General features: G+C 36.9%; 1 protein-coding gene across 5 annotated transcripts in view; it reads left to right on the top strand.

Moving 5' to 3' along the window:
• Nars2 (asparaginyl-tRNA synthetase 2, mitochondrial) overlaps positions 1 to 21,229 on the top strand; it is a 128,762-nt gene that overhangs the window by 100,082 nt on the left and 7,451 nt on the right. For 4 of the 5 annotated variants that reach the window (XM_058578571.1, XM_058578570.1, XM_046442076.2 and 1 more), the window contains 2 exons: positions 3,337 to 3,403; positions 6,719 to 6,856. In XM_058578571.1, coding sequence (XP_058434554.1) covers positions 3,337 to 3,403; positions 6,719 to 6,856 — 205 coding nt within the window. Of the gene's footprint in view, positions 1 to 3,336; positions 3,404 to 6,718; positions 6,857 to 14,624; positions 19,948 to 21,229 lie in introns of those variants that run through there. The other variant, XM_058578569.1, reaches the window with a different exon arrangement.

Genomic DNA, 21,229 nt, shown 5'->3' with positions numbered 1-21,229 from the left:
GTGTCAAGACTCAAGTTCTAGTTATGTTTATAGCTCTTATGTCTGGTTTATTTATAGTTGATAATCAGTGTGTCATGAATAAATAAATTAATAAGTCATGCCAAGATAAATTAACATAGTAATTAATAAGCTATGTTACTACAATTCAACTTAAGTAGTCATTCTTTAGTACCTGTCAAGGATTTCATTGGAATCTCTATCCAGGACCCCCTATGGATAAAAAAAATCCATAGATCTCAAGTTCCTTACATGAAATGGCATAGAATTTACATAAAACCTATGCACATCCTCCTGTATACTTTAGATTACCTCTAGATTACTTATAATGCCTAATATGGAGGCAGGAAGGATACTCTACCATAAGCAACCACCACAGAAATAGAATGATTAGATCCCCAAGAAATTCTAATAACAATAGTGACAATAGGATGATAAAATAATATTTTCACATCGTTGGTTGGGGAGAGGATCCTTCACCTTAGAACTAAAATCCTGGACCTTAATATCATGTGACACCATATAGTGAAGTTGAAGTGTGTTAGTTGAAGTGTTAGTGTTAGTGTCCTAGTTGAAGTGTGTTAGTCCTTGTATTATTTGGAAGGAAGGGAAAGATACTGATTAACGTAGACTTCTTAAGTCAGACAATACTTTCGAAGTGTTAAGAGTGGGCACAGAAAGTGTAGTGGGGTGGTGACGGTGTGTTGGCAGTGAATATTCCATTAATGTAATGAGCGATGAGATGGGAAGTGGTCTGTATGGCGGTGCCCTCCCTACTGCCGTCATCACTCTGGTTGCTTCATGCTCCCCAAGGCATGGATTCTGAAGTTCCTGTACATTTTAGGTATAACTGAATCTACCTGTGACTAATCCTTTAATGTGAGCAAAAAAAGGGGGAGTTGGCAAAAGAAAGAAACTTGTCCTTTATGTGATCTACACCATTAATTGTCTAATCCATGCAGACTCCACATGGCCTGTATCATTTTGAATAAATAGAATTCAGTGTATCCTTCAGTTAAAACTGTTCTATATCAAAATGTGTCAAGGGACCTGTACAGTGAATTTATCCCCTATGCAGTAGAAGTTCAGGTAGGATTCAATTCTTTTACATTTCCTTTATACTATTAAAAGATTTCGAAAATATATAGAGTACTTATCTTATTTATTTGCTCTCAATTTATTTGTCTTTGTGAATTTAAGGCAAAGAAATGTCAATGAGGATGGGGGATTATTGGGGATTGAACTCAGGGGCACTCAATCACTGAGCCACATCCCCAGCCCTATCTTGTATTTTATTTAGAGACAGGGTCTCACTGAGTTGCTTAGCACCTTAGTTTTGCTGAGACTGGCCTTGAACTTGGGATCCTCCTGCCTCACCCTCCCGAGCTGCTGGGATTATAAGCATGCACAACTACAGAATGTCAATTTTAATCTCTTTACCTTGGCAGTTTTACTCTAACAATTTTAGAATAGTGTCTTGTCTTCATTCAACAATGAAAAATTTGAAATATGAAGATAGTTTGATGCTGTGTCATGCTATGTCAAAATGTCTCTTTCTCCTTTCTTCATTGGAAAGCACATTGGAAATGGTCTCTAGAAAGAAGAAATATTTATACATATTAAGAAAAATAGGGGGGCCAGGGTTGTGGCTCAATGGTAGAGCACTTGCCTAGCATGCATGAGGCACTGGATCCAATCCCTGGCACCACATAGAAATAAACAAATAAAATAAAGGTATTGTGTCCATCTACAACTAAAAAATAGAAAGAAAGTAAAATAGGGGGCTGGGGTTGTGGTTCAGTGGTAGAACACCTGCCTTGCACATGTGAGGCATTGAGTTTGATCCTCAGCCCCTTGTAAAAATAAATAAATAAAGATGTTGTGTTCATCACTAAAAATATTTTTTTTAAAAAAGGAAAAGGGGGCTGGGGATGTGGCTCAAGTGGTAGCATGCTCGCCTAGCATGCGTGAGGCACTGGGTTCGATTCTCAGCACCACATAAAATAAAATATATTGTGTCCACCTAAAACTAAAAAATAAATATTTTTAAAAAAGGAAAGGAGGGGCTGGGGATGTGGCTCAAGCGGTAGCGCACTCGCCTGGCATGCGTGCGGTCCGGGTTCAATCCTCAGCACCACAAACAAAACAAAGATGTTGTGTCCGCCAAGAACTAAAAAATAAATATTAAAAAATTCTCTCTCTCTCTCTCTCTCTCTTTAAAAAAAAAAAGGAAAGGAAAGGTATTGTGTCCACCTACAACTAAAAACAAATATATATTTTTTAAAAATAGTAGAGAGAGTTGATGTAGGCCACTAAGGAAATCCATTGTCAGACTATAATTTGAACTTGAATCTTTGCCCTAAATTAAGGTGTGGGAGAATTAGAACAGCAATATTTAGAGTCATTTTGACTTGATAATGGAATAGTAACAATGTTATAAAATCTTACTGCTTCCCCTTTTGACTGCTTTTAATATTTCTCAGTGTAATTGGTAGGTCATATAAAGTAATTGATGAAATAGAACAATAGAATGTCTAAGCAGGAAAGAACTCCAGACAAGGTAGTCCAATCTCCTTTTACAAGTATGAATACTTAATTTTTAATGTTTGTATAGCATATTACAAAAATTAATAACATGCTTTCACTGAGTTGAGGTGATTTACATAGCTAGTAAGTGGTAGAATCAGGGGAAGAACTCAATGTGTTGATTAAACATATGAAACTCCAAGTATCTTAGCAGTTGAAAACTTAGATTTTGGAGTTAAGAGATCAGTGTATATTACTTACTTTTTATGACTGATGTTTGGCAAGGTACTGATCCTCTCTAAGCTTCATTTTCTTTTCTATAAAGTACTAATTTTTAAATTCTACTAAACACTGCCATCAACATTATTACCTTAGATATTACCTATAATTTAATATTAAGTTTTAATTTGAATAGAATTTTCATCTTAAACATAAAACCTATTAAAACATAGCTTTGGGGATTTTATTTATACTATAAAATGAAACTCTTTCCAGTTATTATATTACCTTTGTGTTACTGTGACCAAAATACTTAACAAAACCAACTTAGAAGAGGAAAAGTGTATTTTGGTTCATGGTTCCAGAGATTGAGTCCATGGTCAGCCAAGTCCATTGCTTTGGGCCCAAGGAGATACAGAACATGATGGCAGAAGGGCATGATGGAGGAGTGCAAATCCATTTATGACAGCCAGAAAACAGAGGGAAAGGGGGGAAGGGGCCACTGGGAAGTTGAGCCCTTCTAGGGCACACCCCCAGTGACCCACATCCTCTAGCTTGAGTGTTAACCTTTCTCTGCTTTTATTTGTTCTACAGCATTTCTTACACGGAGGCCATAGAGATCTTACAGCGAGCATCACAAAACTTTACCTTCACTCCAGAGGTAGTATTGTAATGTGTGCATGTGTGTAATATATTTCCCTCTTATTGTGTGGTAGTACATGCCTGTAATCCCTGTGGCTCAGGAGCCTGAGGCAGGAGGGTCGCAAGTTCAAGGCCAGCCTCATCAACTTATCAGGACTGTAAGCAATTTAATGCAACCATGTCTCAAAAACAAAAAATAAAAAGGGATATGGGATGTGGTTTGATGATAAAGTACCCCTGGGTTAAATCTCTGGCACATAAAAGAAAAAAAAAATTCTTCAAAATAAACTTATTTCTCTTACTAGCAACATATAGTATTCATTCTTCTATACCTTTGCTGGACCTTGTTAAAATACTTAAGATGAAAAAAGTATAAAATTGTAAATTGAAATAAAATTGTAGCATTTGAAATAGCAGTGCCTGAAGGATTACAAAGGAGTATACCAAGTTGAGAAAGATGAAAATCCTAAAAAAAGAATAATAGTCATGTAATATTACTGTGGAAATCAAATGGTTAATTATTTCCCAAAATTTATTCTGAATGATGTTAAAAGGTAACAGATAAAAGAGGTTATATGATGAAATAAGGTTAGTCAACATATTAACCAAGTTTCTTTTTCAGTTGAACTTTATAGACTTAATTTTGAGCCTCTCCAAATAGCTCTTTTGGGGGAGGACTGGGGGATACCAGGGATTGGATTGAGGGGTTCTCAATCACTGAACCACATCCCCAGCCCTATTTTGTATTTTATTTAGAGACAGGGTCTCCTTGAATTGCTTAGCACCTTGCTGAGGCTGGCTTTGAACTCACAATCTTCCTACCTCCCAAGACACTGGGATTATAGGCCAAATAGCTCCTTTTTAAGAACTCCTTCATTTTTAACACTTAATTGCTTCATGTTGTATATATTCAAGGTACACAAGGTGATGATTTGACATGTATGCATGATGTAATGATCACAATCAAGTTAATGAAGATATCCATCATCACCCACCCTGTAATTTAGATCCCCAGAATTTGTTCAACTTATAACTGAAAGTTTATACCCTTTGAATGACAACTGTTCATTTCCCTCAGCCCCAAACCCTGGCAACCTCTATTCTATTCTTCATTTCTGTACAGGATCTCCTTTATTCTACTGGCAAAAATATAGGCCTAGAGAGCCCCAGTGTTAGAGGCAGTGTCTTTGTTTCTATTCCAGTCCTTTATTCCTGTACTTTAAATATTACCAGGCAGGTGCATATGCCTCTTCTTCATCTACCACTGCTGCCTCCTTCTACTGCTCCTAGCACTGTTCATGTGTGCCTTTGGTGTGGACCTGGTTCCTCTTTCGTTAAAACAACAACTGAAGAAACTCTGGAACTTGCCATGGCTGACAAAAAGTCCAAGAATGAACTCAAGACTATAACAATCATGTCAGTTTGAAGGTGGCAGGAGAAGGATGGTTCCATGGTGTGCAGTTTAAGATTAAGAGGCACAAACCATTTAGGGAACTGGTAAAAGCCTATTGTGGACAGGGTTTTTAATGAGGTAGATCATTCTAGTTTCATGAGCAGCAATTAGTGAAACACACCTACATAGCTGGAAATGGAGGATGGAGATACAACTGATGTGCTTCAGCAGCAGGCACAGGTTGTCTACTAAGAAGGGAACCTGCTACTTTATTCCAGAACTCTGTTCTTACAGACCAAGAATACATTCTCAATCAGAAAATTGCAATTTGGTTCCAGCATGTCCTGACTACTACAGTATTGTTTTCTCTATTCTATTCTTTTTTCCCCTTTCCCATTCCTTTATTGTACATAAAGTACTGGTGTCCTTGAAGGAATACGTTCCTTTTTTTTTTTTTTTTTTTTTAAGTAACTGGACAATAGTATGTTTTGGTTGGCATCAAATGGAAATATGATAGGGAAAAATATTGATTCCGTATTGGTTCTGTGAAAATACCTGTTTTCTCCATTACTGGTATGCTAATTCAACTCTTTATATTTGAGTAAGTTATTTTGCTCTCACTGTTTTCACAACAACAACATAAAAAGCTTTGTATACTTTGCTGGGTATGGTGATACACACATTGGGTATGGTGATACACAAATGTAATCCCAGCAACTCTGGAGCCTGAGACAGGAGAATCACAAGTTGAAGGTCAGCCTCATTAATTTAGCAAGACACAGTCTCAAAATAAAAAATAAATAGGTCTGGGTATGCAGCTCAGTCGTGGAGTTGATGCTGGATTTGATCTGCAATACCAAAAGGGGAAAAAAATTTTTTTTACATGCCTTGTTTAATTGTTAGAATTTTAGTGTTTTTTCATTTGTCATCTTAAAATCAAGAAGATTTTTATAACTTTTTAATATGTATTTTTAATATGTAGCTGTTAACATGTAGTACAATTTGTCTTTAGTAGTAAATTGCAATTGAAAAAAAAAAAAAAAAGCCTAGGTAGTTTTACTTTGAAGTCAAGCATGTTATTGTTTAAATAAATTTCTTGTTTAAAGTGAATAAAGAATAAAAGAAAAGTTACTGCCAGACAAGTGGGAATAATAAGGTAATGTTAAGAATGTAATGCCTTTGTCCTCAAATATCCCTTACTCCAGTTCCCTCCCAGATGTCAGATGCCTTTGTAAGTTTTAACATAACTCTGCTAGTTTGATTTATAATCAATTAATTCTTTGTATACTTTTAGTTTAAAGTTTATCTCACACCCTAGAAGTTTCACAAAGTCAGGAATTGTAACTATTTTCTTACCACCATATCTAATATCTAGATTTTAATAAGCACATTAGTATTTGCTGAGTAAATAGATTGAACAGTGCTATTAAATATTCATCAAAGTGCATCTGATATGAGTTGACGCTTTTATTAAAAAAAAAAAAAATCCCAAGAGAGACCATCTAGCCAAAGCTGGGCTCAATATTAGGAATTTTATCTTCCGTCATTTAATTTCCTGAGACTTAGGAACAGTGACTATGGGAGAAGCTCAAGGCAATATTAATAAAAACTAAAATTCTGAAGTCAGTTTTATTCGTCTACAAAGTGTACTTTGTTTTCTTGCCTGTGCTATTCACCTGCTGAATGCTGCTCCCTGAGACAGACAGAAAGCTTGGTGTTTTTCTGTGGGTTCAGCTTTCATCCCTCCAAGCCTTTGGCTGTTCTTTTTAACAAGTATCTTTCTTTAGTTTAGTCAGCTGTGTAACCTCAGCAGACAGCTCTACACATCACCGCGCCTCGGGGAAAAGAAGCCCTTGGAACTGATACAGATTATTTTGGGGGGCTTTATTGAGTATTTTAGCTCTGCCTTCTCCCATTATCATTCCTTTTTTCTCATTACAGTGGGGTGTTGATCTACAAACTGAACATGAGAAGTACCTGGTGAAGCACTGTGGCGACATACCAGTCTTCGTCATAAACTATCCGTTAGCACTCAAGCCTTTCTACATGAGGGATAATGAAGATGGCCCTCAGCACACAGTAAGAAGAGATACTAAATAAATTGGGGTGCATCATCTCAGAGTTTGGGTTTTCCCCTTATTTAATTTCATTTAGCTTTCGGCATATTTTTAAAAATCACTCTTTCAATATCTCAAAAATGATAGCTTTTCAGACTGGGGCCACAGCGTGTGCCTATATCCTAGTGATTTGGAAGGCCGGGGGCAGGAGGTTCAAGTCAGCAATTTAGACCTTGTCTCAGTATAAAAAATAAAAAGGACTAGGAGTATACCTCAGTAGTAAAGCAACCCTGTGTCCAATCCCCAATACTGCCAAAATTTTTTGTTTTTGTTTTTTTAATATTTTTATTTATTTATTTATTTTTAGTTGTAGTCGGACACAATCCTTTATTTATTTATTTTTATGAGGTGCTGAGGATCGAACCCAGGGCCCTGCACATGCTAGGCAAGCACTCTAGCCCCAGCCCCAGCCCGTTTTTGTTTTATAAAGGCACCTCCTGACAAGCATTCCCAAAGATTTTAGTGTTCTATTAAATTAAAAAAAAAAAAAAACTTGTTTCTATCTCAAGGTGTCCTTAGTTTAGCAGATGCAATTGTAGGGGGAGGTTTGTTTTGTTTTGTTTTTGTTTAAGTGACTGAGAAGTGGGCTTAGGACACTGTGTAGTCATGCCAGGTCTGCTGCGGAGTGTGGTACTGAATAAAAGACTCCTGGGAAGAGAAACAGGCTGGGCAACAGATGATATAGCTTTGGTGTGATCAGGCAGAGGAGCAGGCAGCTTCATTGGAGTACTTTGGTCTGGGCTATAAAAAGAAATAGTGAGGGGTGACTATGGAGGAATCAAGGAGTTCTAGGCAGAGCCTCCTTGTCCAGATCTCACAGATCTCATCTGTGTCTTCTCCATCTGCCTGTAGTTCCTCTGTCTCTGATCTCTACCCTTTTTTATTCTCTGTTCTTTTCATTCTTAATTTTAGTTGCTTTTTATTTTTCTGGTTTACTTTCCCCTTATTTCTCTTATTCTGTCTCTTTTCTCTCCTTTACAAAATTAGCTATAATATAAGAATATATTTTGACTTTTAAAATATTTATTCAATAGGTTATATTTAATACCATTAATTATAAAGGTCTGTGAGACAAATATATTTATTTCAAATTAGGCCCCAAAACTAAAGTTTGCTATCTGATACTTTTTCTGTGCCTGTCAAATACTTGTGGGAAATGAAGGTTAAGCCCCACTAGTAAACAAGATGCCCCATCTTTAGTATACAAGGTTATCTGAGTATATTTCCTGTTTCTCATATAGTATTAATAAAACAGTTCTAGCTATAATTTACTAGATTGCTGTGAGTCACGTACTATCATCTCATCTCAAAATCCTGAAACAACTAACAACTTTGCCAAGAAACTTAGTTTCCTCCATTTTATAAAAGAAAAACTACAGCACAGAGAGACTGATTGCAGTTCAGCCCCCTACCCTGTACCAACACCCTCCCCCCCCCCGCCCTCTCTCCCTCCCTCCTCTCCCCCTCCCCCTCATGTAATATCCCTAAATGGAGTACTTTAAAACTCAGTTCTACATCCCTTTAGGTTCTCTGCTTAAGACTTTCCTTCTCTGTAAACACTTTCCTGGGTTACCCAGCCACTTCGAATGTTCCTTTTCTAGATTTCTGCAGTGCTTAAAGAATAAATAAAACTTTGTAGCAATGTATTTTTCATAGTCTCCTTATAAGTTTTTCTTTCTCAAAGTAAACTCTCCTTCAGGGTTTTATAAAACTACACTATCTACTGCTCACTACTCATTCCCTCCAATATGGTTTCTGCCTCTATCATGCCACTAAAGTGGCCCTTGTTAAGATCAGAAATGATCCCCTGTTAAATCCACAGCCTTTTTTTTTTTGTACCAATATTGAACCATAGGGGCACTTAGCCTCGTGCCATATCCCTAGCCCTTTTTGTATTTTATTTTGAGACAGGGTGTCACTGAGTTGCCTAGGGCCTTGCTAAGTTGCTGAGGCTGACTTTGAACTCTGATCCTCCTGCCTCAGCCTCCCAAGTTGCTGGGATAATAGGCATAAGCCACTGCGCCCAGCCAGAGCTACTAACTTTTAATCCATCATAACCGTTAATACAATTGTAAGTTTGTGTCTATGTGCATAAATGTTTAATCACTCTTTTCTCTGTCTTGAGGTTTTCTTTTTCACTCACCAATGTAACCTTAGGACCTAGCGTAATGCCTGGGACATAGCAGGTAATAATATCTAATTGGTAGATGGATGAATGGATAAATAGAACCAAACACAGTTTTAGACACATAGTGGACACATAATCATGACTTGATTTGCTAAGGAAATTGGTAGGAAGCTTAAAAAAAAAAAAAAAAAAAAAAAGCTTCTACTCTAAATATTGTTAGTGATGACAACACAGTATAAAGGAAAAGTCTAATGGCCCTAGACTCAGACACTCTTAGGTTCAAGTCCAAGGTCTGTATAGTATCAACTATTTGATCTTAGATAAACTACCTAATCTCTTTGAATTTTAGTTTCCTGGCCTGTAAAAATGAAATGATATTTTCTGGAGTTCAAAGGATTAAATTAGGTAATATATGAAAAGTACACGTAGCCCAGTGTTTGGATGGTAAGTAATCAGTGAGTGTGAAGTTGTCTGTCATTACCTTCTAAATTGTGCTAAAAGCTTTATTGGAATATTAGCATCATAATGTTTGCATGTGTTGCCATATAACATGTTGCTATATAATGAGAGTTCTTAAAAGCCAGTTCTCTCAGAGACTGCACTCACACACACTTCTTACCTCAGGAAATACTGTCAGGCCTTCATTATAGCACAATCTTTCCGGTAATGTGGTCTGAAACTATGAAAGCATCACAGTGAACTTTTGTGTGCTTCCACAATTCATATAGTACTATGGTATACAGCTTATCATTGCTAAATTATTCAAATATCATTTAGTTAAACTGTTTACATTAGCCTTAGATTATAACATATCAGCCACCTAGATTTCTTATCATTCTACTGGTGTAAAGTGCCTGCTTCTACTCCATGTATTCCATGTTTTTTTTCAGCAATGAATACGTAGACTTTTGGGCAGATGACTAAATTCTGGATTTCTCTTAGTAAGGCTCTAATTACAGGTTGCAGATAGGGTTACAAGGGTTTCTGCAAGGGATGCAATGCAGTCTTAAAAAATAAGAAAGGTGTGTTTCATCAGTGTTTTCTCTAGGAAATCAAAAGAGAAAGCTAGGAAAATATTTAACCTACACATGGAACTCTGGGCTAAGAGGTAATACATAGTAAAATTGTATATTTCTACAGTTATAGTCTTTCTTCTTCCTTTCCTCCAACCCCTCCAAGAAAAAAGAAAAAAAAAAAGAAGATATGCACTGTGGGGTAATGAAAACTACCCCAGAATGAGAGCTGCTAGTTCTAGGTTTGAAATCCAGCTGTTATTACTCAAATGTATTACCATAGATGAGTCTCTCCAATTGTCCATCTGTTTCTCCTTCTGTAGAATCAGAGGATTTGGTTTGATTTCCTGTAAGGTACTAACCATCTTTAAGATTCTCTGAAATCATGTAGTCTTAAGTTTTTCTTCACTGGCATATATAAGGATATCTTTTAAATTACCAAGCATATTTGATCATTTGAAAGAGACAGATCAAGCCAGGCACAGAGGTGCACTCCTGTAGTCCCAGTGACTTGGGAGGCTAAGGCAGAAGGATCACAAGTTCAAGGCCAGCCTCCAAAACTTAGCAAGACCCTGTCTCAAAATTTAAAAAAAAATAAAAATAAAAAATAGGGGCTGGGGTTCTGGCTCAGTGGTAGAGCACTCGCCTGGCATGTGTGAAGCACTGGGTTCGATCCTCAGCACCGCATAAAAATAAATAAACAAACAAACAAAATAAAAGTATTGTGTCCATCTACAACTAAAAAAGAAATTCTTTTAAATAAGTAAATAGGGCTGGGATGTAGCTCAATGATAAAGCACCCCTGGGTTCAATTTCTAGTACCAATAAATAATAAGAAGAAATATACTTTGAATTATAAAGGTAAGAAATATAAGGAGGAGAAGTATGTTTATGTGTAATAGACTTTTACATTTCTTGCTTATCTACTGATATTTGTCTCCATTTCAGTCTTTCCATTGCTTCAGCCAAACAACTGTTTAGTTAAAGCAATCAAGATAAAAGTGAACATAGATGTCTTCTAAGCTTTCTCGTTAAATAAGAATATTGAGGAAGCTGCAATATTATGAAGAAGAGCAAAGAAGAGGAATTCAGACAAGTTGAGAAATTATTTGTATCATCTTATTTACCTAAAGAGAAACTGACTTTGCAAGATTAGAGAGAAAATGTGTTTATGGTTATAAGAAGAAAATGAAAGAAAAGATGAGCAAAGTAGATTAAACTTGAGATTCCAAATCGGCATGTTAGAGAGTACTTATTATCTGACAAGTATAGTATTGAAGCATTTGAAAGAGGAAAATTTAACATTTGTTGAGCGTATACCATGTGCCTTTAATCCCTTTCTTACAGAAGAGGCCTTTACTTCTTAGCACTGTGCTGTAGTCACTTGTGCACAGTCACAGAGCTAGTAACTGTTGGAGCTGAGATGGAGAGGCAGGGATGTGACATGTTTGATGGCCTTGCCAGAACACTGATATTTTTGGAATATTGTTTGGAGGAGCAAGAAAAGCAGTAGGTTACAGCCAGGAAATTTAGGTTTTGCTCATTTGTCCACCACTTAATCTTTCTTAGTTGCAGTATTCTCAAGGGATCGTATTCCTAGTCTCATTTGTTGACAAGGAAGTGCAAATTAAAACCATAGAAAGGTGCCACTACTTACCAGTTAGAATGGCTAAAATAAAATTGCCTATGGTTCCAATTGTTTGTAACAGTATTAGAAGATAAAACTTTCATACACTGCTGGTAGAAGTATAAATTGGTCCAATCACTTTGGAAACTCTTTGGCAGTAGCCATTATTAGTCAATTTTGTATTACTGCAATGAAATGCGTGAGGTAGCTCTCTTATAAAGAGAAAATGTTTATTTAACTTACAATTTTGAAGGTTTAGAGTCCAAGATCAGGTAGCCTCATTGGTTTGGCCTGTAGTGCTACATGGTGTGGTACATCATTGTGGGAGCACATATATGAACTAGTAAGTGGTCACATCTTGAACATCAACAGAAAGCACAGGTGGGGCCAGGCTTTACACTAACCTCTCACAAGGATTACCAAAGAGATCTCGCAAGAAATACCTCATTCCCTTAATAACCTTAGGACCTCCCACTGAGCCCCACCTCTCAAAGGTTCCACCACCTTTCAGAAGCATCAGAAGACCAAGCCTTTAATCACAGTGGACCCTTGGAGGACACAAACCATGTTGAAATCATAGAACTTTTTTTTAAAAAGAAACATTTACTCTTTAGTTGTAGGTGGACACAATACCTTTATCTAATTTTTATGTGGTGCTGGGGATCGAACTCAGTGCCTCACGCATGCTAGACCAGCACTTTTCTTCTGAGCCACAATCCCAGCCCCAAATCATAGAACTATTAAAGCTGAATATTTGCATATTCTATGATTCAGCAGTTTCTCTCCTGTTGAAATGTGGACCTATATTTGTTCCACTGTGAGTAGTAGCCTGTGAGAAACTGAGTAAGAAGGCATCCAGTTGTGTTTTCATCAATATTTGTAAATGCTCAGGTTGGGGGAAAGAGAAGTAGCAGAGGAAAGGACATGACATGTTTTCCTGCCTTTGACTTAGCATAAAAGAGGTTATGTGATGAGAAAAGGATAGTATTCCCTTCCAAATGTATCAAAAAGATCTTGTTCCTATCTAGCCTATTTGTTGTTGTTGTTTAAGTCAAAGGATCTGAGTTTTAGTTTTGGTACACCTATGTTCACCAAAATACATACAAGACTATTCATAGCAGCCCAGTTTTATAGCCCCACTCCAAGGAGTGTGTACTATCAGCAGTAGAATAAATAACTCACTTATGGCATATTTATATAATGGGATACAGCAGTGAGAGCAAACACTCAACCATGTAATGAATTTCCCTGTGTTGAGGCTGATCTGCATCAAAATAGCTAAGTCTCAAACCAACAGATGCAGTGAGGAAGACCCTTGTCAATAAACTATTGCTACATATATCCACATGACAAATGTCACAAATACAACTTTTGGTAAAAGAAACTAAACAAACAGTATACACTGTATAATACTATTTACAGAAAGTTGAAAAATCAGCAATATCACCCTGTGATGATATTAGACAGGAAAGAAGTTACTTTTGGTAGATGCAGTAACTGAAAGAGCATGAGAAAGACTTTTTTGGAAGCTCATCTTTTTTTCTTTTTTTAAATTGCTTTAATTGGTTAAAAAAAATTATTGTCCTTTTTAATTATACATGACAATAAAGTTCATTTTGATATTACTATACAAGCATGGAATGTATCTTGTACTGATTAGAAACCCATTCTAATTGATATACACGATGGTGGGATTCACAGTGGTGTATTCATGTATGTACATTGGAAAATTGTTTCAGATTCATTCCATTGCCTTTCCTTTTTCCTATCCTCCTCTCCTTTTTCTTCATTCCCCTTTGTCTAATCTACAAAATATCTGTTCTTCCCCTTCCCCCCTTATTTTGGGTTAGCTTCCACATATCGGCAAAAATATTCGACCTTTGGCTTTTTGGGACTGGCTTTATTCCTTAGCGTGATAGTCATCCTGTTCTTTCTTGATGTAGGTGATGATTCATAGTGTGTTCATTTCATAAAAGTCGATAGAATATATACTTGTTATTTTTATGCTTTGTATACTTTATTTTTATAATGTACATGTAAATAACTTAAGTAAAGACGTTTACTTTGGAAGGGAATCCTATCCTTTTCTCATTACAGGCTTGTTGTGGAGGTAAGATGAACAATGTTTATAAAATTGTTTTGCAAATTAAAACTATAAAAATATTAGAGAGTGAAATTTTGTGATAAAGATGGCTAGACAAGAGGGAACGAATTATGGAGAGGTTGGAATGTTTCATATAGCCTAGGATCCATCCAGCACAGTAGAAAGGCATTGTATTTCCTTTTTCTTGATGGCAAGATGATAAGATGAAGCTAACAAGTGGTACACAGGAGAGATTGAGGAAGGAGGGGACTCTTAGAATATGGAAAAGGAAAGATAAGATCTTAGACAAAGATGGTGAGGACAATGAAAATGGAGAAAGAAGTAAAACTAAAAAAAGATATTTCGGGCCTGGGTTGTGGCTCAGTGGTAAAGCACTTGCCTAGCACGTGTGAGGCACCAAAATACAATAACAAACAAAATAAAGGTATTGTGTCCATCTACAACTGCAAAAATATTTTTTAAAAAAAGAAAGCTTTTAAAAATAAATAAATAAAGATATTTTCAAGAAGTAATCAGTGAATCAGTGGACTCTGAAATAAACTGGAAGTAGAAAAAAAGTACTACAGGAAGGAATCATAGGTGACTCCCAGAGGTCAGACTTTGATTCTAAGAGTGGTGCTATTTATAGCAATGTTTATTCTCTCAAGGGGAAGAACTCATGTGAGTTTGTGGCCCCAGCTAATTTTTTTCTGCTGGCTCACTTGGAATTTAGAGCTCTCTAAGGAAGAAGGAAATGTGCAATTACCTTGGCCCTGAGGAGAAGGGAGTATGTGTCTAGGGGCAAGGTGAGAATTCTGTTCCTTTGAAGCCATTAATTCTTTGCAGTTTTGCACATTATAAAATGTTTGCCTCTTTCAGGCCACAGAAGTAATACAATTGACTCTCCATTCTGCCTGCCCAAGTCCATCTTCAGTCATTGCTACCTACAGCCCATCTTCATCTTCTCACTGAGGCATCTGGAAGGCTCTTTCCTCATTGTACCCAGTTGTTTTCAGAGGGAAAATAATGTCTATATCAGAAGGTAGAGAAAAGTTCATAGAGTCTGAGACCACAAATGTGTTTCCTTTGGTTTATTTAGCATTCTTTTTCTTTTGATAATTGAATGTAATGTTACTCCATCATGAGTAGTAGCCTGTGGGAAACTGAATAAGGAGGCATCCAGTTGTGTTTTCATCAATATTTGTAAGTGTGCTCAGGTTGGTGGAAAGAGAAGTAGCAATGGAAAGGACATGACACTTTTTCCTGCATAAAAGAGGTTATGTATCAAAAAGGTCTTGTTTCTATCTAGCCTATTTGTTGTTATTGTTGTTTTAATTCAAGATCTGAGTTTTATTTTTGGTACATTGATTGGATTCAAAGAGTCAGAGTCAGAAGGGAGTATCATAAATAGAAACCAGGGTTTGTTCAGATTGAATACTAACAGAAACTATTTCTAGACAGCATGTCACTGCAGCTGTGTGACTTAAGCAGAATCAAAACTCACACCCAAGGAGGAGGATGTGCCAAGAAGCATCCCGGGCCTAAAAGATGTAGCCAAAGTGAAATAGGTTTTGTTTAAGGTAGGGGAAATTAGGGGAACGTTTTACTACCTGGGGAGAGTGAAAGGATAGCAGAGCCAATGTCCTTCCATTTATTTCAAGTCTCCCAAGGAGCATAGAAAAACATTAGAGCTTTTTAGTTACAAAAGTGCTCAGATTTGGTCATCTTTAAATTAAGAAGGCATTTCACTATGCAGCTGGTGAATTCTCTGATGACAGAGCTTGCTCTGGTTCCTGTTCCTTATAGCTTATTATTCCCAGTAACTACCAGACCCACAGCTATACTATTCATATTTTCTGGTTCTACCTTCTGTTCCATTTGAATCCTATATTTTTCTTTCTTTTTTGGTACTGGGGGTTGAACCCAGGGGTGCTTTACCACTGAAGGAATCCTATATTTTTTCATAAAGTATGGATGGCCTTTAATTCAAAAAAACATTTAAAAATTCAAGGTCGTGGCTGATTTGGGGGTGTGATGTAATGAAATTCCAGAAACCTCATTAAAGACTAACATAGGAAGATTGAGTTACTTTGCTTTTAAACAGGAATGTAGACATATGCTTATATATGTATATTTCCTAAAGGAAGTTTCGGACACTTGCAGCTTCATGCTCCAGAGGAAAGATGGCGCTATGACTGGCTTAAGACTTGCCCTAAGAGTGGTATACAACAACCGACTGGGCAGAAAAGGAATGCTAACAGTAGTCCAGTTTTAGAGTCACCTTTGCAGGTGGCTGATTCTCTAAGCACACTGAAATTGCCTAGAAGAATCATTAGTAGTCAATCAGTATTTTTTGATAGTGGCTATAATCTGTATGATTATTCATCATACTTTATCTGTACATTTCTAGTGGCACTTAATAGCATAACTATGAATCATGTTTCTGGTTAGTTATGATAAAATCTAATGTCTACTGCAACACTTTTATTCATCCATGAACCTTTCCTACTTTACCTCATCAGAATTAATTCCTCCCATCTGCACTGCGTGGTCAGTATCAGCCTCACTTAAACCTCAGAACTGCCAGCCCATAAAGGCAAATTGTAATCCCCAGCAAGTAGCCAAGCCAGCTTGCTTATTGCCAACCATTTTGCATTCATCCAGCCTCCCAAACACTTGGCAAACCACATCCAAGTTTTTCTCATCACTTCTCCAATTTGTATGACTCCCTCCACATTTTGCATTTTGTGTATACTTATATCTTGTGTTGTATTGTATCTGTATGTGCCTTTTATCTCTGCTCGAGCCCTTGGAGAAACAGGTAGTGTCTGAAATAATTAGCCCAATAGATATCAGGAAGAGATACAGGCAGAAGAATCCTACTTGGAATCTCAGTCCTAACTGAAAGATATGGAAATTTGAGGGGATCATTCTAATAATCTTTAGAGAAAGAAGTATTTTTTATATCATACCAGAAGAAAATGAATCTCTGTATATACAAACTGTGTTTTTATTTGTAGTTGAGATATATATAAAAGGTCTCAGAAAGTGGAGGCTTCTAGATAGATTGGAAGAGCAAAAAGTATTAGAATATGGTTGAGGGAAAGTAAACTTAAGTAAACGAGGAAAGAAGAATCATATATTAGAAGAAGAGAGGAGAACAAGGCCTTTGTGCATTTTTTGCCCCACAAGTAAATCTCTACTTGCTCAAAGAGAAATATTTGTGTTTGGTCATAGAACGTTTGAGGCACTATAAAGGAATGCCTTAATTAAAAGGTACAAATGTATGTATAAAGAGGAAGCAACTTCACTAAGTCATAGAAACATAGAATTTCCTCCACTTGAGTTAGGCATGGTGGTGCATGGCTATAATCCAGGTAATTTAGGAAGCTGAGGCAGGAGAACCACAAGTTCAAAGCCAGCCTAAGCAACTTAGTGAGACTGTCTCAAAATAAAAAACAAAAGGGGCTGGAGATGTGGCTCAGTGGTTAAGTGCCCCTGGATTCAATCCCTGATCCCCCCCCCCAATTTTTTTTTACCCACTTCAGAATTTTCAGACCATCTAGAAGAAGGACATAGATGACAAATGTGTTTCTCTTACATACCACAAAATTAGTGTCAAGTAAAGCTACAATAGTGATATGGAACTTTTGTCTTCTAAAATTTTTATTCAACTTAAATATTCACTTTGATAAGTTACTTCAAACTAATAAGTATCTCCAAGACGATGTGAAAGAAAATAGATAAACTGACATTCTGGTCTTAATTCTAAGGGATAAAGAAGAATTTGCTGGGACAGTAGAAGTAAAAGGGTCCAAGTAAATGAGGAAAGAGCAACATGGCAAACTCTTTTTCTGTACACAAATAGTTTCTACTTGTGCCTCAGAGATTATATTTCCGTGCCCTGTTGACATGAGCTTGCCCTGCTGCATGATGAGCCAAAGTGACAATTGTACATTACTTCTAGACGAATGCTTATAGCATATAGTCTTCCCTGCTCTTTTTTATGTCTGCCACAAGACTTCAGAAAGAGGCTATTTTGTCAGCTTCAGGCCAGGATGGAAAGGTTAAAAAAAAAAAAAAAAAGTTCATTGTTGTAAACTAGTGATTCTTTTTTTTTTTTTAGAGAGAGAGAATGTTAATATTTATTTTTTAGTTTTTGGCGGACACGACATCTTTATTTGTATGTGGTGCTGAAGATCGAACCCAGGCCACACGCATGCCAGGCGAGCGCGCTACCGCTTGAGCCACATCCCCAGCCCCCAAAACTAGTGATTCTTAATCAGGAATTATTATGTCTTCCTCTTTCCAGCCTCAGAGGACATTTAGTAATGCCTGGAGACACTTTAGTTCTCATAACTAGAATAGGCAACTGGCATTTGTAAATAGAGACCAGTTATATTGTTAAGTATCCCACAGTGGCCCAGACACAGTGGCTCATACCTGCAATCCCAGCTACTCAGGAGGCCAAGGCAGGAGGATCACAAGTTTGAGGTCAGCTTGGGCAACTTTGACCTTGACTCAAAAAATAAAAGGGCTAGCTGGGTGCAGTGGTGCCCACCTGTAATTCCAGCAGCTCTGGAGATTGAGGCAGGAGGATCAGGAGTTCAAAGCCAGCCATAGCAAAAGAGACGGGCTAAGCAACTCAGTGAGACCCTGTCTCTAAATAAAATACAAAATAGGTCTGGGGATGTGGCTCAATGGTTAAGTGTCCCTGATTTCAATCCCTGGTACCCAAATAAATAATAAGGGCTGAGGATGTAGCTCAGTGGTAGGGTACCCCTGGGTTCAATCCCCAGTACTGGGGGTGGGGGATAGAATCTCACAGTGCATGATTCAGGTCTTCACAACAAAGGAGTGTATGGCCAAAAATGTTACTAATGCTGAGACTGAGAAACTCATGTAAGCTTTAGAGTGGTTTTTGTTATTTGTTTTGTTTTGTTTTTTAGTGGGGAGGGAGTTGTTTTGTTCTTTGGTTTGGGTTTTATTTTGTTTGTTTTGGAATAGGTAATTGAACCCAGGGGCACTTTACCACTGAGCTATATCCCCAGTCCTTTTTTATTTTTTGAGATGGGATCTGACTAAGTTGCTGAGGTTAGCCTGAAACTTGTGATCCTTCCAAGTCACTGGGATTATAGGCATGTGCCACTGCACCTGGCACTTTGGAGATTTTGTATGATGACAGTATAATCTAGCCTATGCTGATTAATACAGCAACTGTCACCTTAATTTTAAAATAGCCAAAGCAGAAATAGTTGGATATAACTAATTATGTAACCTAGTAATCAGGAAGGCATGATAGGAAGAAATTTTTTTTTAAATTATGTATAGGTCAGGCTGGGGTTGTAGCTCAGTGGTAGAGTACTTGCCTTGCATGCATTAGGCCCTGGGTTCGATCCTCAGCACCACATAAAAATAAACAAATAAAAATAAAGATATTGTGTCTGTCTACAACTTAATTTGAAAATTTTTAAAAAATATTTATGAGTATCAATCATACCAGGGCATAAGATTTTGGTACTAACTCAAAAGGTTCAGAAGTTTCCAGTTCTACTCTAGTTGCAAATATTCCAGATAAATAAAAACCAGACAGAAAGCTATAAAACCAGTATAGTTACACAGTGAATTATCCCATAAACCCAAATGTTAAAAGAGGTTTATAATCAAAGAAAAATAGATGTCTTTTAAACTTCTTTAAAAATAGCATTTAAAAAACTAAGATCCAGAATAGCCTAACTTTCTGCCAGAAGTACTAAGATCCCAGAGGAGTTTTTGTTTGTCTTAGTTATATTCTCAGCAAGACCAAGCAAGAAAGGGTTCTCTTGTTTGATGCTGAAGGACTACATAGAGAAAGCAGAAAAAAATGTCATTCATCACTTCATCAGTGGCCGTTGGCCTCTTATTTAGCTATATAGCCATTGGCCTTTTATTTATCCATGTCTCAAAGCAAAATATTAGGAAATAAAGATGCCAGTCTTTCTGTGTTCATAAAAACTCCCTTTGGCCTGGTGCAGTGGTACATGCCTATAATCCCAGCAGCTGCAGGAAGATCACCAGTTCAAAGCCAGCCTCAAAAAAATCGAGGTGCTAACCAACTCAGTGAGACCCTGTCTCTAAATAAAATACAAAATTTGACTATGGATGTGGCTCAGTGGTCAAGTGCCCCTGAGTTCAATCCCTAGTACCAAAAAAAAAAAAAAAAAAAAAAAAAAAAAACCTTTGGACTTTCTCCTTTTTCTAAAAATTGGAGGGTCCTAGTAGAGACTAATCATATTAAGTGTGCAGCCCATGAGAATTGTATCACATTAGTCATGCTCTCTTGTCTACCTGTCCACAGTGTTGATTGGATTTAATTACATGTTTATCATGTCTCAGTCACCAAACCCAAATTTTTAACAACCTGGATGATCATGTAGATACCCAGGTTAATGGAATTATTGCCCAATATCAACAGGCAGTGCTGCGGCAGAGCAAGGACCTTTTTATACTCTTAGTCCTCAACACCTCATTGAGAGGCAAGAGATTTAGTAAGAGTAGGAACCATTGGTGAATCTTTGTTCTCTCTCCCTATAATTCAGCCTCACGATGAGAATCATACCTGATGTTTTCTCTTTAATGATAGTAATGAGGATGAGATATACATCATTGGGAGCATATTCTAGAGTGATTCTTTATTAATCTCAAATGTCTGTAAAGTATCTCAGTCAACAGTTCTGAAATCAAAATGGGGTATGGTCTAATGGTAAAGTGTGACAAAGTTTAAAAAAAGAAATTACAGTATCTGTGACATTTAAAGAATGAAATATTTTATGGATTCCTAATCTCATTTGTTGCACTAAACCTTAGTGTTAACACCTCAGATTCTTGGACTCTCAAAAGCCCCCAAAGACAAAAGCCCCCGAAGAATTGATAAGTCACAAAGTAATACACATACCAAACTAACATTCTAAAACATTAAATGTTTCTGGTAACTAAGGAAATACAAACTAAAATATCAAGTTGTCATTTTTCTTTACCAAAAGTTTTTTGAGGAGCTGGGGTTGTGGATCAGAGATGGAGCACTTGCCTCACACATGTGAGGCACTGGGTTCAATCCTCAGCACACATAAGATAAATAAATAAAGTAAAGGTATTTGTGTGTCTACAACTAAAAAAAATTTAAAAAGAAAAAAAAAGTTTGTTTTGAAGCTGGGCACAATGGTGCACACCTGTAATCTACTCAGGAGGCTGAGGCAGAATGATTGCAAGTTCAAAGCTAGCTCAGCAATTTAGTGAGGCCCTAAGCAACTTAGCAAGACCCTGTTTCTAAATAAAATATTTAAAAGGGCTGGAGATATGGCACAGTAATTAAGTACCCCTGGGTTTATTCCCTAGTACCAAAAAAAGAAGAAGGAAAGGAACTTTTTTTTTAATATTTATTTTTTAATTGTAGTTGGGCACAATACCTTTATTTTACTTATTTATTTTTATGTGGTGCTGAGGAT

Source organism: Marmota monax, unplaced genomic scaffold (genome assembly GCF_021218885.2).
Source record: "Marmota monax isolate L192 unplaced genomic scaffold, Marmota_monax_Labrador192_F-V1.1 WCK01_AAM20220418_F8-fsc00068, whole genome shotgun sequence".
Taxonomy (NCBI): Eukaryota; Metazoa; Chordata; class Mammalia; order Rodentia; family Sciuridae; genus Marmota; species Marmota monax.
The sequence above is the reverse complement of the archived record's forward strand: the minus strand, read 5'-3'. Positions and strand labels throughout refer to the sequence as shown.